This window comes from Argopecten irradians, chromosome 5 (genome assembly GCF_041381155.1).
Source record: "Argopecten irradians isolate NY chromosome 5, Ai_NY, whole genome shotgun sequence".
Lineage (NCBI taxonomy): Eukaryota > Metazoa > Mollusca > Bivalvia > Pectinida > Pectinidae > Argopecten > Argopecten irradians.
Window position 1 is genome coordinate 28307968 of NC_091138.1, and position 16031 is coordinate 28323998.

The 16031-nt window shown below is 38.0% G+C and overlaps 1 protein-coding gene and 1 pseudogene across 5 annotated transcripts in view; both read left to right on the plus strand.

The window, feature by feature from the left end:
- The window catches only part of LOC138323423 (uncharacterized), a 111191-nt gene that overhangs the window by 67768 nt on the left and 27392 nt on the right, over window positions 1-16031 (plus strand). For 4 of the 5 annotated variants that reach the window (XR_011208544.1, XM_069268030.1, XM_069268032.1 and 1 more), the window contains 10 exons: window positions 415-673; window positions 11062-11679; window positions 12196-12371; window positions 12772-12847; window positions 13020-13265; window positions 13683-13858; window positions 14261-14492; window positions 14850-14984; window positions 15382-15546; window positions 15835-15996. Coding sequence is in view for 4 of the 5 variants with exons in the window: in XM_069268030.1 (XP_069124131.1) it covers window positions 415-673; window positions 11062-11679; window positions 12196-12371; window positions 12772-12847; window positions 13020-13265; window positions 13683-13858; window positions 14261-14492; window positions 14850-14984; window positions 15382-15546; window positions 15835-15996 (2245 nt within the window). In the remaining variant the exon portion in view is untranslated. The remainder of the gene's footprint in view (window positions 1-414; window positions 674-11061; window positions 11680-12195; window positions 12372-12771; window positions 12848-13019; window positions 13266-13682; window positions 13859-14260; window positions 14493-14849; window positions 14985-15381; window positions 15547-15834; window positions 15997-16031) is intronic. The other variant, XM_069268033.1, reaches the window with a different exon arrangement.
- On the plus strand, window positions 733-2774 carry LOC138324167 (uncharacterized; annotated as a pseudogene).

The following is a 16031-nucleotide window of genomic DNA, read 5'->3' on the forward strand; positions in this document are numbered from 1 at the left end:
TTTGGCCTGATCTGTCAACAAGATGGCCAATAGGCTGCCATTTTGAATGGATGAAAGTATTGAAAGGATCTGTCTCAAATTTCATATGTATTATGTACCCTATATGACTGATTAGTCAACAAGATGGCTGACAAGCCATCACCTCGGATTTTGATAGTTGAAGTTTGATTCCCTCTTTCCATTGTCAAAGATCATTGTTTGGTGGGCACCAAGATTCCTCTGGGATCTTTTGTCATTTCTGCTCAAAGAATCTTGCTATTCCTATTTCACAGACAATTCTCTGTTAACATTGGAGAGATATAATTCTTGGTTGCTATGGGTAATTTGGGAATTCTTGCTATTGGAATTAGGATTTATATTTAGAATTAAAAAATTTACATATCATTAATTGCTATAACAATCTTGCTTGTTCAGGCAATCATCAAAATTCCTTTTGAGCTGTGGAGCAGGAGTGGGAATGCAGGAGCATTGAAGTCCTGTGCACCTACCATGGAAACTAGAATCATTAATTTCCTAAAGCCTACTTTTGATGAGGAAATGCCATATTTAGTTGATGAGACAAAGTGTCCAGGCATTGTTTTGGATCCGAATGTAGAATTCCGAGTGAAGCAGAAATACATGTCATGCCCTGAAGGTACCACGTGGGATGCAACTTTGGTACAATGTCTCTCAGGTAGGTTGTATTTATCTGTGTTTGTGCTGCTGGTATGTGATATTAGCTCCATTGTTACCATGGTGAAGTGTATGGTGTCTTAATTGTTATGCATCTTGGCATGTAAAAATATTCAGTATTTGGTCATGTTGTAGATTCTATTGTTTGCCAGTAAAATATGTAATTAGAACTTTCTCTGTATCCAAAGATATGGTGTTGGAGATGGGAGTTGCATGAACATTGTAGGAAAGATCTGCATGTGATGGACAGTGTAGAACATCTCTTGAAGTTTCAGACTAAAAGTTCATCTCTCACATTGCAGAACTGTGAATTGTGATAGACCCAGAGAAAAACATTAGCAACATTCTCAGTCAACCCAGGACTACCAATCTATTTCATTTAACTTTTTTAAACAACCTTAGAACACTGTAGTAAATCCATACATTAGCCATTGCCTTAACCTTTACCAGTCAATATATGTAAATCAGATACTAACAACTCATCAGCAGTTCTTTTGTAGATGGCAAGTGTAGACTGATTTTTAGTTTCATTGAAATCTTACATCAAATGATCAATGAATTATGTTTCTTTCAGGAGACAGAAGCACAATTTCAACGACTGAATCATTCTCTTTTTCCACATTCAGCACTTCAGTAACTCAAACACAAAGTTCAACTCCAACAACTGAACATACTACACTGACTAACACAGTCACTGATACACAAACAACTTCCATTGCTTCTCTTAAAACTACAACTATTTCATTTACAACTACAACAACCAAAAAACCTACAACTACCACTACTACACCTACAACTACTACCATTACTATACCTACAACTACCACTACAACACCTACAACTACACTACTACACCTACACCACTACACTAACTACCACTACCACTACTACACACAACTACAACTACACACACTACACCTACAACTACCACTACTACAACTACCACTACTACACCTAAAACTACCACTACTACACCTACAACACTACCACTACTACACCTACAACTACCACTACTACACCTACAACTACCACTACTACACCTACAACTACCACTACTACACCTACAACTACCACTACTACACCTACAACTACCACTACTACACCTACAACTACCACTACTACACCTACAACTACCACTACTACACCTACAACAACCACTACTACACCTACAACTACCACTACTACACCTACAACTACCACCAACTAAACCTACAACTACCACTACTACACCTACAACTACCACTACTACACCTACAACTACCACTACTACACCTACAACTACCACTACTACACCTACAACTACAACTACCACTACTACACCTACAACTACCACCACTACACCTACAACTACCACTACTACACCTACAACTACCACTACTACACCTACAACTACCACTACTACACCTACAACTACCACTACTACACCTACAACTACCACTACTACACCTACAACTACCTACAACTACAAACACTACATACACACTACAACTACCACTACTACAACTACAACTAACACACTACACTACAACTACCATACTACACCTACAACTACCACTACCACACCTACAACTACACACTACACCTACAACTACCACTACACACCTACAACTACACACTACACCTACAACTACCACTACTACACCTACAACAACTACCTACACTACACCTACACTACCACTACTACACCTACAACTACCACACTACACCTACAACTACCATACTACACTACAACTACCACCATACTACACCTACAACTACCACCACTACACACCTACAACTACCACTACACCTACAACTACCACTACACTACAACTACACACTCCACACCTACAACTACCACACTACACTACAACTACCACTACCACCACTACACCTACAACTACCTACCTACCTACACACTACAACTAACAACACAACTACCACTACACACCTACAACTACCACCACTACACTACACTACACTACACCTACAACTACCATACTACACCTACAACTACCACCTACACTACACTACAACTACACTACACACCAAACTACCACACTCACCTACAACTACCACAACACACTAACTACACAACACCTACAACCACCACTCACACCTAAACTACACTACACCTACACTACACACCAAACTACCACAACTACCCACACTACACTACTACACCAACACTACACCTACAACCTACCACTACACACCACACCTACAACACCACTACACCACAACTACAACTACCACACTAACTACACTACCACTCACCTACTACCCTACTACACCTACCACTACCCTACTACACCTACAACTACCACTACTACACCTACAACTACCACACTACACCTACAACTACACCTACACACCTACAACTACCACACCTAAACTACCACCACTACACCCACAACTACCACTACACACCTACAACCACCACTACACACTACAACTACACACTACACCACACACACACACTACACACACTACACCACAACTACCACTACTACACCTACAACTACCACCACTACACCTACACTACCACCACTACACCACAACTACTACACACAACTACCCACAACACTACTACACCTACACAACTACACACTACACACCCACTACACCTACAACTACCACTACTACACCTACAACTACCACTACACACCTACAACTACCACTACACACTACACTACACTACACTACAACTACCACACACTACTACACCAACAACACACTACACTACAACTACCACACTACTACAAACTACACTACCACTACACCTACAACTACCACTACTACACTTACAACTACCACTACACACTACAACTACCACTACTACACCTACAACTACTACTACAACTACAACTACACATACTACACTACAACTACACTACTACACTACAACTACACTACTACACCACTACAACTACCACTACTACACCTACAACTACCACTACACACCTACAACTACTACACTACAACTACAACTACACACTACTACACCTACTACACTACACTACACTACTACACCTACTACACTACTACTACCACTACACTACACACTACTACCAAACAACTACCACTCTAACTTACACCTACAACTCTACACACCTACAACTACCACTACTACACAACAACACACAACTACCCACCACACTACTACACTACCACCTACAACTACCACATACACTACTACACCACAACTACACCTACACTACACACTACTACACCTACAACTCACCACTACTACACCTACAACTACACTACTACACCTACACTACACTACACCTACAACACCACTACACACTACACTACACTACACTACTACTACACCTACAACTACACACACTACACCTACAACTACCACTACACTACACCTACAACTACCCCTACACACCTACAACTACCACACTACACCTACAACTACACACTACAACTACAACTACACACTACACTACCACACACACCTACTACACACTACACTACACCTACAACCACCACTACACCTACAAACTACCACACTACACACACTACAACTACCACTACTACACACCTACAACTACCACTACTACACCTACAACTACCACTACTACACCTACAACTACCACCACTACACCTACAACTACCACTCTACTACAACTACCACTACACACCTACAACTACCTACACACCTACAACTACACCACTACACCAAACTACAACTACACTACACACAACCACTACACTACAACACACACCTACACCTACAACTACCACTACTACACTACACTACACCACACTACCACTACACTACAACTACCACTACTACACCTACAACTACCACTACTCACCTACTACAACTACCACCACTACACCTACAACTACCACTACACTACACCTACAACTACCACTACCACTACACACACACCTACAACTACCACACTACACCTACAACTACCACTACTACACACTACAACTACCACTACACACCTACAACTACCACTACTACACCTACAACTACCAACTACACTACAACCACCTACAACTACCACTACTACACCTACAACTACCACTACTACACCTACAACTACCACTACTACACCTACAACTACCCACTACACCTACAACTACCACACTACACCTACAACTACCACACTCACCTACACTACACTACACTACAACTACACTACACACCTACAACTACCACCACTACACCTACAACTACCACTACTACACCTACAACTACCACTACACACCTACAACTACCACTACTACACCTACAACTACCACTACTACACCTACAACTACCACTACTACACCTACAACTACCACACTACACTACACACTACAACTACTACACTACACCTACACTACAACTACCACTACCACACTACACTACAACTACCACTACTACACCTACAACTACCACTACTACACCTACAATACAACTACCACTACACAACTCCACTACACCTACAACTACCACTACTACACCTACAACTACCACTACTACACCTTACAACTACAACTACACTACACCTACAACTACACTACTACACCTACAACTACCACTACACACTACAACTACCACTACCACACCTACAACTACCACTACTACACTACAACTACCACTACTACAACTACAACTACCACTACTACACCTACAACTACCACTACACCTACAACTACCACTACTACACCTACAACTACACTACTACACTACAACTACACCTACACTACTACCACTACTACACCTACAACTACCATACTACACCTACAACTACCACTACTACACTACACACCTACAACTACCACTACTACACACTACAACTACCACTACTACACCTACAACTACCACTACTACACCTACAACTACCACTACTACACCTACAACTACCACTACACACCTACAACTACCACTACTACACCTACAACTACCACTACTACACCTACAACTACACTACACACTACACTACAACTACAACTACCACTACACCTACAACTACCACTACTACACCTACAACTACCACTACTACACCTACAACTACCACTACTACACCTACAACTACACTACTACACTACAACCACTACACCTACAACTACCACTACTACACCTACAACTACCACTACTACACCTACAACTACCACTACTACACCTACAACTACCACTACTACACCTACAACTACAACTACCACTACTACACCTACAACTACCACTACTACACCTACAACTACCACTACTACACCTACAACTACAACTACCACTACTACACCTACAACTACCACTACTACACCTAACACTACTACCACTACACTACTACACTACCTACAACTACAACTACCACTACTACACCTACAACTACCACTACCACTACTACACTCACACTACAACTACACTACACACACTACCACTACTACACCTACAACTACCACTACACACTACAACTACCACTCTACTACAACTCTACACTACAACTACCACTACTACACCTACAACATCACACTACAACTACCACTACTACACCTACAACTACCACTACTACCTACAACTACCACTACTACACCTACAACTACCACTACACTACTACACCTACAACTACCACTACACATACTACACTACAACTACCACTACTACACCTACAACTACCACTACTACACTACAACTACCACACTACCTACACTACAACTACCACTACACACCTACAACTACCACTACACACTACACCAAACTACTACACCTACAACACCACTACTACACCTACAACTACCACTACACACCTACAACTACCACTACTACAACTACACTACACCTACTACCACTACTACACCTACAACTACCACTACTACACCTACAACTACACTTCACATCTACAACTACCACCACTACACCTACCACTACCACACCTATAATAACACCACTATACCACTACCACCACTACACCTACAACCACCACTTCTACACCTACAGTCACCACTACTACACCTACAACTGCCACTACTACACCTACAACCACAACTACTACACCTACAACTACCACTATTACACCTACAACTACCACTACAACTACCACACCTACAACCATCACTACTACACCTACATCTTCCGCTACTACACCTACAACTACCACTACCACTACCACACCTACAACCACCACTACTACACCTACAACTACCGCTACTACACCTACAACTACCACTACCATGCCTACAACCACCACTACTACACCTACAACTACCATTATTACACCTACAACTACCACTACAAATACCACACCTACAACCACCACTACTACACCTACAACTACCACTATTACACCTACAACTACCACTTTTACACCTACAACCACCACTACTACACCTACAACCACCACTACTACACCTACATCCACCACTATTACACCTACAACTACCATTATTACACCTACAACTACCACTACAAATACCACACCTAAAACCACCACTACTATACCTACAACTACCACTACCACACCTACAACTACCATGACTCCATCTACAACTACCACTATTACACCTACAACAACCACTACCACACCTACAACCACCACTACTATACTTACAACTACCACTACTACACCTACAACTACCACTACCACACCTACAACCACCACTACTACACCTACAACTACCACTACTACACCTACAACTACCACTACCACACCTACAACCACCACTACTACACCTACAACTACCAGTGTTACACCTTCAACTACTACTAAACCTACAACTTCCACGATTACACCTACAACTACCAGTTCTGCACTCCTTTCGTTTTGGTGTGCTTATTGTCCAGAATCTAAAAGTCATGACAGATGTATCGGTTCTCTCATGTCTGTTTGGTGTCAAGGACCTGAGGTGAATATTAGTTTTATGGCAGTATCAAGTTTGTCTTATAGATAAAGTTTATAATTATGCCCTTGAGAAAAACAGAAATACGTGAAAATGTCATGCTTATCCTAAATTTAAAGTGGTAAAGAAATTTTGATGCTATTGGATCATTACAATATTATGTCCCACTTCGGTGTTACTTAGTGTTTATGATGCTTTCTGTTGCTGGGTATTGTGATCAGGTGCAACAAGATGGACAAATTTGACCTTTTTTGTAAGGCAGTGATTGTACTATTGTCACAGGGTAATAGATTATAAAGTTTCTAATTTAGTATGACATGTGTTCTGCTATGGAGCATCTTTGTGATAAGCTTCATATGAGAAATTGTCAGAACCCCCTTAATAAACACACAATGGAATGCATCATTGATTGAAATGTAGTAGGGATGGAAAAATGTACAGCCAGGCTTGGGTTTAAACCTGGGACCTCCAAACACTAGCTGGAAGCTCTACTGCTGAAGCTACATTTATTTACCTGATCACCAATTGACCTGATCCAGAGCCGTTACAGTAGAATGATTACCTCTTAGGCTCTAAGAGTCACTGTACACCAGTCATGGAAGTTACCATGTCAGGTCTCATTTCTTCACATTCTGTCCCATATCATCTCATTCAGATTCCATTCGGATGCGGGAGCATTCATGTTTTGCAGACATATTTGTTATTTTGATACCATTTCATAGAAACTTTTAAAAAGAATTTGAGATCTTTTAATCATGACATGTGTTTCTGTTTTTGTTAAGTATATAGTTCTCCGTAATAACACTCTTTCAATGAATATAGCTGTATTAATTTACTTTATAGCAAAACAGTATTTACAGCAGATATTATATGATTATTCAAAATATATCTGAAAAATCAGTTGAAGTTTGAAGAATACGATAATATGCAATATTAAAAAATTGTATTTATAATGAAAGACATCTAATTCTGAATAAAAGTAATGAATAAAAAACGTTATCAGTATAGTGGTTGATATCACCAAATAAGTACAGATATATAAAGTGATCTTGTTCCATCTGCCAGAACTCCTGTCAAACCCTGGTAAATTATCATAAGAAGAACCCCACCATATCGAAGGGGTGTGGTCCCAGCTCCCTGTGTGACGATGGCTCCCACCCCTGTGACCCAACAGACCCTTCCACATCTTGTCTGACTTGTTGTCAGTCATCAGTTTGTAATATAAATACAAAGTTACTCGACTTCCAAGGTACTTGGTATTCCCATGTATCACCTACATATCAGGCTTACAGACCTAACACTGTACAGTGTGTGCTTCACTCACTAACTAATGTCACTCTCTCACATCAGGTTTCCAATCTAGCATTCCTTAAATGTATATTACAGAGTTATCTGCCCTTATAGATAGGTATTGATTGTGATGTCATATTTTCCAGAGAAAGTGAAGTGAAATATGTGCTCACAAAATAATGATGTCGTAATCGATACCTTCTCACAAGGGAGATTACTCTGTAACATGCAAAGACGGAATAGATGTATCTTTTTATAAAAAATTGTAAATATATGGCTTCTCTTTTGACGATTGGTTGTCGGTTTCTCTTCCTTTAACTTTTATATCATTATGTATATTATTCTTTCTTATACTGCAGCCTAAAATGCCTTTCAATACAGTGTCAGTAAAGAACTGTTTGTTTTTATTGGCTTAATAACATATGAACTTTGGGTATTGACAAATCGCCTGTCAGTCAACCCCCTGGGTACTACAGGTGACTGCAATTTTCTATGTGTATGATATACGAAATTTGCTCCAACATTGAATTGAAACATGTGTGTGTGCAAACATGAGGCGTGCTAGTGGCAATCGTTAATTGTAAAAAGTCGAACAACTTACGGATCACATGTTACTTTGACTACTGGATGTAATACAAATCAATGCTGTCAGCTGGAATGATAAAAAAGATTTTTCATTTTATTTGATAATTTTGTAATACTATTATATATACAAACTGAGACTTGACTTAAATATTTCATCGTGCTACAATATACTAAAGTCAAACATTTAACTATGGAATCAAATGTCAGTAAAAGTCATGTGTGAATGGTCCTTGTGATTTTTTCTTTAAAACATTTCAACATTTTGTCTATCTGTAAACATGTATAGTCTAACTTATTCATGTTGCAAAACTCAAAGCTAGGTTTTAAAATTATTGATGTTTTAAATCAAATTTTGTAAGAATCTTTTACTATGTAGCATGGGTGTTAGCATGTTTTAGAATTACTCTGTTGTTATTCACTGACTTCATTATTATTATCTGCATGGTTAGGATGCATGTTTTTTAATAACTGCATGGTTTGTAGGTGATCCCAGACATAATCATTGTCCCAGATGATCTGGTGCAATTGATTTTTGTATAAGGTTGTTTGTCAACTGTCCATAACAATTTTCAACCTTTTCTCGATAACTAAGACACTCAGGGTTATGGTATTGGGTCAGCAGCATGCTTGGACTAATGACCACAATGTTCAAATGAATTAATTTCCCCCCTTTTTAAATTACATAGATAAGATGGCATTGATGTTAACATTTTTTCAATTATCTTGAGGCCAAAGCTTGTGGTATGTTCAGATAAATCACCCTTAAGTGAGAGGAATGGCCTCCATTGAAAAGTCTGGTCACACATGCACCTGTCTCGAAATGCTAGTTCTCCTTGGGAAATGATAATGAACTTTTGAAATTAAGTTATGTAATAATATTTGTGAAATGTAAGATAGGAGATTATTGAATTTTCATGAGATTTAAGTAGTTAAGGGTTTTATACATATATGTGTATCTTATACCTCTCAACAGTATTTTAAACTTGTTGATCTGGCTTGGACGCTATTATTCCATTGTTCACATCCCTTATTTTTATGTGAATGATCTATGTATGCATGCACAATATCTTATATGCTTTAGATTATACAAGTTTAACAGGCTTAGATTATTTAACATCTTTGCCTATCTGCTTTATAGCTGTTGGTATTTGCCTAACAATCATTGCCAGTGTGACTAGAAAGTGTTTGACTGAATTGATTGATTTTTTAACAATTAAAAATTATTATAATTATAGAGTTTATAATTTGTTCATTTGAAATGAAAAATTTAGGTTCTTTGCTTCTTCAATTTAGGCATTTACTGTAAGATAACTATTTGACTATTTGTGACTATTTGACTTAGCCTAGCTAGTATGACTTGACTTAACTTTGTATGACTTGGGATAATCTTGATTTATATAACTGAATTGTTTACCTTAATTCTGCATGATTGAATAGGACATGTAATTGTATGACTATGATCTTGTGACTGTAGAGTGTTTAAGAATCCTGTATCCTCTAAATTATGTATTTGACCTTGTATTACACATTAAGGACATCATAGAAATACCTTGTGCATGAGACCTTGACCTTGACCTTGACATCACATGTCTATAAAATTGACCTGGTGTTTTAACCTTGATAATGAATTTCAATGAAGAATAGTAATATTTCTCATTATGTAAATCCTTCATTTAATGTTTCCAGATAACAGGAAAAAGAGATCTACGCATCCATACAATAGCAACAACTTTTGGAGAAATCGTCCGAGCCAGACCTCTTCATACCAGGACAAAAGACAATCACCATTTACCTCCCCTTACAGCAGTCGGAATAGACGGAGACTTATACGGGGTTCCAGGCCTTATATCAGAAATAAACAACCTACTAGGGGAAGGCCTGCAATAATGTCTTCTACCAATTCAAAGGTTCGTTATCCTGGTATGATGTTATATAAAAAGTGGATGAGACAGAGGTTTCGTGAGTACACAAATAAAAGACCTAATCAATCAATGAGAGGAGAGAAATGGAAGAAAAAGTGGTCTGTTGCTTTATCAGATAGTTTTAATAAGGACAAGACGAAGACAGCTCCCTCTGTAAACCTAGCACAGAATCATCAAAATGTGAACCCTATTGCGCCCATAAACATTAGGAGAAATCAGAGAAATGTTAAGCAGATTCCCACTTTGAATCTTGTAAAGAGTGCGAGTAGGTGGCAGCGTCTGCAGACACAATCTGCTCTAAACATGGTCAGAGGGCGGAGAAGTGTAGAGACCCACCCGGCTGTGAACATGGTGTGGAGTACACATATCCCTGTGTGTAGAGGTAAGTCATTAGAGTGCAATCACTAAATATCTCAATTAACAGTTAAAATGAAGCAATGAGACATGATAATATCAACTACTATTATTCCTTATTTGCATATTACAGAGTTATCTGCCCTTGCGGGAAGGTATTGATTATGACGTTATCTTGTTGTAACCGAAACGTCATACTTTTCAGAGAAAACAAAGTTTCACTCACAATATAATGACGTGACCTACCCTCAAGGGAAGTAACTCTGTAATATATAAAGACAGAATATATTCAGACCTATATTGGTCTTGTTTGTACTACTTGTGTCTAATTAATTTCTTGGAATGAACATATAGTCTATCATTTGCTTACACATATGAATTAATTACCTACTTACTTTAAAATGATACACGTACCACTTAATTTTTGATGTTTGAATCAAATTATAGAAAGATAAAATATTTTGATTCTATACATACATGTATTTTTTCTTAATTAACAGTTGTTGTGGCCTATTTCATATTTGTTGTATATTTCTTTCATCAGATACAGAGCGACCGACCTTCAGAGATTGTCCCCTCTCACCAGTGTTTGTTAGTCTACCACCAGGAGGCCCTGTTCCTGTCAATATTACGGTTCCATCGGTATACGACAACTCCAACAGTTCAGTCACAGTGACCTATTCTCCACCAGACTTCAGAACACCATATATCTTCAGAAAGGTATCCTAATAAGTTAATGTTTCAATTATTCAACTGATATTAAATTATTGATACAACTGTTCATTTGATAATTTCTATAATTCATATAGAGAATACATGGTTAGTATCTTACAATACAAGCTTTAAAACGACACTGCCATCAGAAATTTTTTATATCATAAAAATGACTTCATTCCGGTGAATATGATGTCACTTTTTAGCGGGACTGAATGACGTTTCATTCACTGGAAGGTTAAAATTCTGGGTCAAGTAAGAAAAAGTTTTCATCAGATGTAGAACAAATTCACAGGATCATATTGACAGATGAAGCATTTTGTATTGGCAGATAATATGTGTCACATTTGCAGAATTAATTAATTTATATCCATAACATATTACAAATGAAATATGTTTGTTGTAGAATACCACAGTAACTGTGTCTGCCGTGGATACCAGTGCTAATGAGGCCAGGTGTAGCTTCCAGGTCATACTGAGAGGTAAGTGAACTATAAACTCCACAACATGAAGGTGGCTGTAAAAGTAACCTGTTAGAGTTTACAGTCAACCAACTTTGAGGGGGAGTTTATTAAATAATTCAAAAGGCTATTACAGTAGGGTTGACCTTGTAATAAGTTACTTGAGGTATACATGTTTTACTTTCTTTTACAGATACATTTCCTCCTGCCATTGAATGCCCAAGGTCTGTAGTAATTGAAAAGTATTACACAAACCAGACAATTGTTCCGATCCGCTACCAAGGAAACTATTTCAATTTGACAAGGGACATTGCCCAACACACGTTTTACCCACAAGAGGGTAGTCCCATCAGCATACGGACTCATATCCCAGTCAAAGTCACAGTATACGACAACTCCGGAAACACAGCCTCCTGTAATTTCACCTACGAAGCTCAGAGTAAGTACTCAACATTTGATACCCTTGGTATGTAATGTGGTGACATTTAGTGTTACCTATGACCATTCTGTCCTGTCCCATTCAGTTCTATTCCTGTCAGATTTCATTTGGAGCATATAATATATACATGTAGTTGCCTTTGGATTAAATTTTGTTATATTCATGGTTAAAATAGTTTCTGGATCTACCCACAAATGAATTTAAAAAGATGACAAGGGTCAAGTTAAATAACATGTATAGCTTATTGCTGTTAGAAATTTAAAAAATGTATGAAGACGAATTAGCATTTTAGAAATTAGAAAAAAAAATTCCATGTAAAAATTAAACAAATAAACAGTATGTCTGGTAGATATTTTTTCTCTCTTTTGAGGTTAATTTGATTAAAATGATATTAGATTGAGTCTTACTTTCTTTCAGGACATGATAGTTTCCCCATCTACCAGTTAGACTTCAGCTTACACTTTAAATCAGTCAGTTTGAGTGTTTGTAATGTAAGCTCTCTGGTGAAGACTAAAGTGTTGGAAACCATTAACTGTTCAGCCATACTACCACAGATGTTTAATGTGGTGGTGAAACATGTCATCATCAGTCAGGTTTGTATCAACTTCAGTAATTCTGTATTAGGTTTGAATCAACTGAAACAGCGTATCCTAATATACAAGAGGCAAGTTCATCTAGAGTATTTATAATAGGTAGTGGGTCTACTAGTTATGTCCACTTCGTTGGGCTTCATCAGGACTTAAAGTCTGCAGTACTAAGTTTTGCTTATTCTTATTTGCATATTACAGAGTTATCTGCCTTGGCAGATAGGTATTGATTGTGACATGCGTTTGCAAAAGTAACATTATGCTTTCTAGAGCAAAAGATGCATGTTTCGCTCATGAAATAAGGATGTCGCAAGGATACCTACTGTAAGGGAGATAACTTTTGAAGAGAGTACCAACACAACGGCCCAAATTTGATAATAATAAATATTAATGTATTACCTTTTACAGGAAGTTGCCAATGTTACGGCCCAAATGTGGAAACATCCCACCTCATTGTCAGCAACCCCACAACAAATGTCACTATGTGCTAATTATGCCACAAATGCTTTGGATGCCCTCAATAATGAAATTCTACATTCGTCCAATTGTGGGGAATTCAAACTGACTTATTCCAACAACAGTTTACAAAAAGGCTTCACATGTCCTAACTACAGTGTGGTTAACGGAGAGCATCAATGCAGTAAGTGACACAATTATAGTAGAATGGATGGAGCTCAAACATTTTCTTTATTGGTATTTAATTGAGCACAATTTTTTTTTCTTTCGCTTTGTTTTCTAAACATATGTTTTGTCTGTCAAAATCCTATATGGCCTCTACAATTTTTTAAATAAAACTAAAAAAATTCCAAAAGTTTTAATTCTTTGAAATGCCTAATACTTTTGCCTGAAGAAAAAAGTTAAGTTTTTGGTTTACATGCTGATCATGAGCTAATTTTAAAAATAGTATGTGTAAAGAAATTTATACTATTAGAGTTACAGAACTGATGTTGCCAAATTTGCATTGTATAACGTGGTAATGTGATTTGGTGTTGTACAGGTCAATGTGTGTTGGGTACATTCCCTAATTCCAATACAAGTCAGTGTGAATCCTGTCCCGGAGGCAGTGAGGCGGATCGCCATCCTTATTGTCGAATCTGTTCCCAGGACATTCAGGACGACAGTCACTGTCTAGGTAGGCTCAGTCAACAAAACTTACAATCAAAATTGAGATAAGGATGTGGTGATAGAAACATTGCAAGATATCCCTTATGTACCATATCAATCATATACAAGAGAATTAGAATAGAAATAAGCACACATATTGTATCTTCTGCTGGTTTACACTTATCAGGTGTAAATTACAGCTTAACTACAGTTATGTATCTTCATGTTTGTTATTGTAGTGAAGGAATAATCTCCTTGGAGAAGTGACAATACTTAGCTTGCAGCTTTTCAGATTCAGACACAGAGTTAAACATGAGATCCTTTGCACGCAGTTTTAATTGCATTTGTGATTGAAAATTGTAACTTTAACAAAATATAAGGTTTAGGAAAGACACCATGAAAATAAAATATATTCTGACCCACAGCTTTGTGTAAACCTGGAGAATACTCCAATACTGGTCTACAGCCATGTACCAAATGTGCCAAGGGAAGCTACTCTGTAAACAGTGGCAGTATAACCTGCACCACATGCCCTGGGATGTCATCCAGCACAGTGGACATTGGATCATCATCTCCCTCACACTGTACAGGTTTGTATTTACTACATTAGTTTGAATTTTATTATTGCTTGTGTTTTCTCTGCAAACACATGTGAATGTTCTGATGTAACTAACTTGCACACCAGGCTTCCATATTTTGCTATCTTCTAACATTTTTAGTTTCCTTTTGTTTCTTGAGTATCATTTGATATCTAGAATCATTAAAAATCACATATTAAATATCAATCAGATAGAAGGTTCTTGGATGACACACATGTTCATGGTTAATGCGAAATCTACTGTGAGAGATGCTTATTTGGGATTTTTTTTTTAACCCAGATGAATGCCCAATGGGAGCCTATAGCTTGACGGGTCTGAAGCCTTGTATTCACTGTCCTCATCACTTCTATTCTAACCACACCCGATCAACATCCTGTACAGAATGTCCGAGGGGGACAGGCACCACATCATCTGGTGGTACTTCACAAACACAGTGTAAAGGTAGGCTAGTGTTCTGTTACCACTTGACACATTAA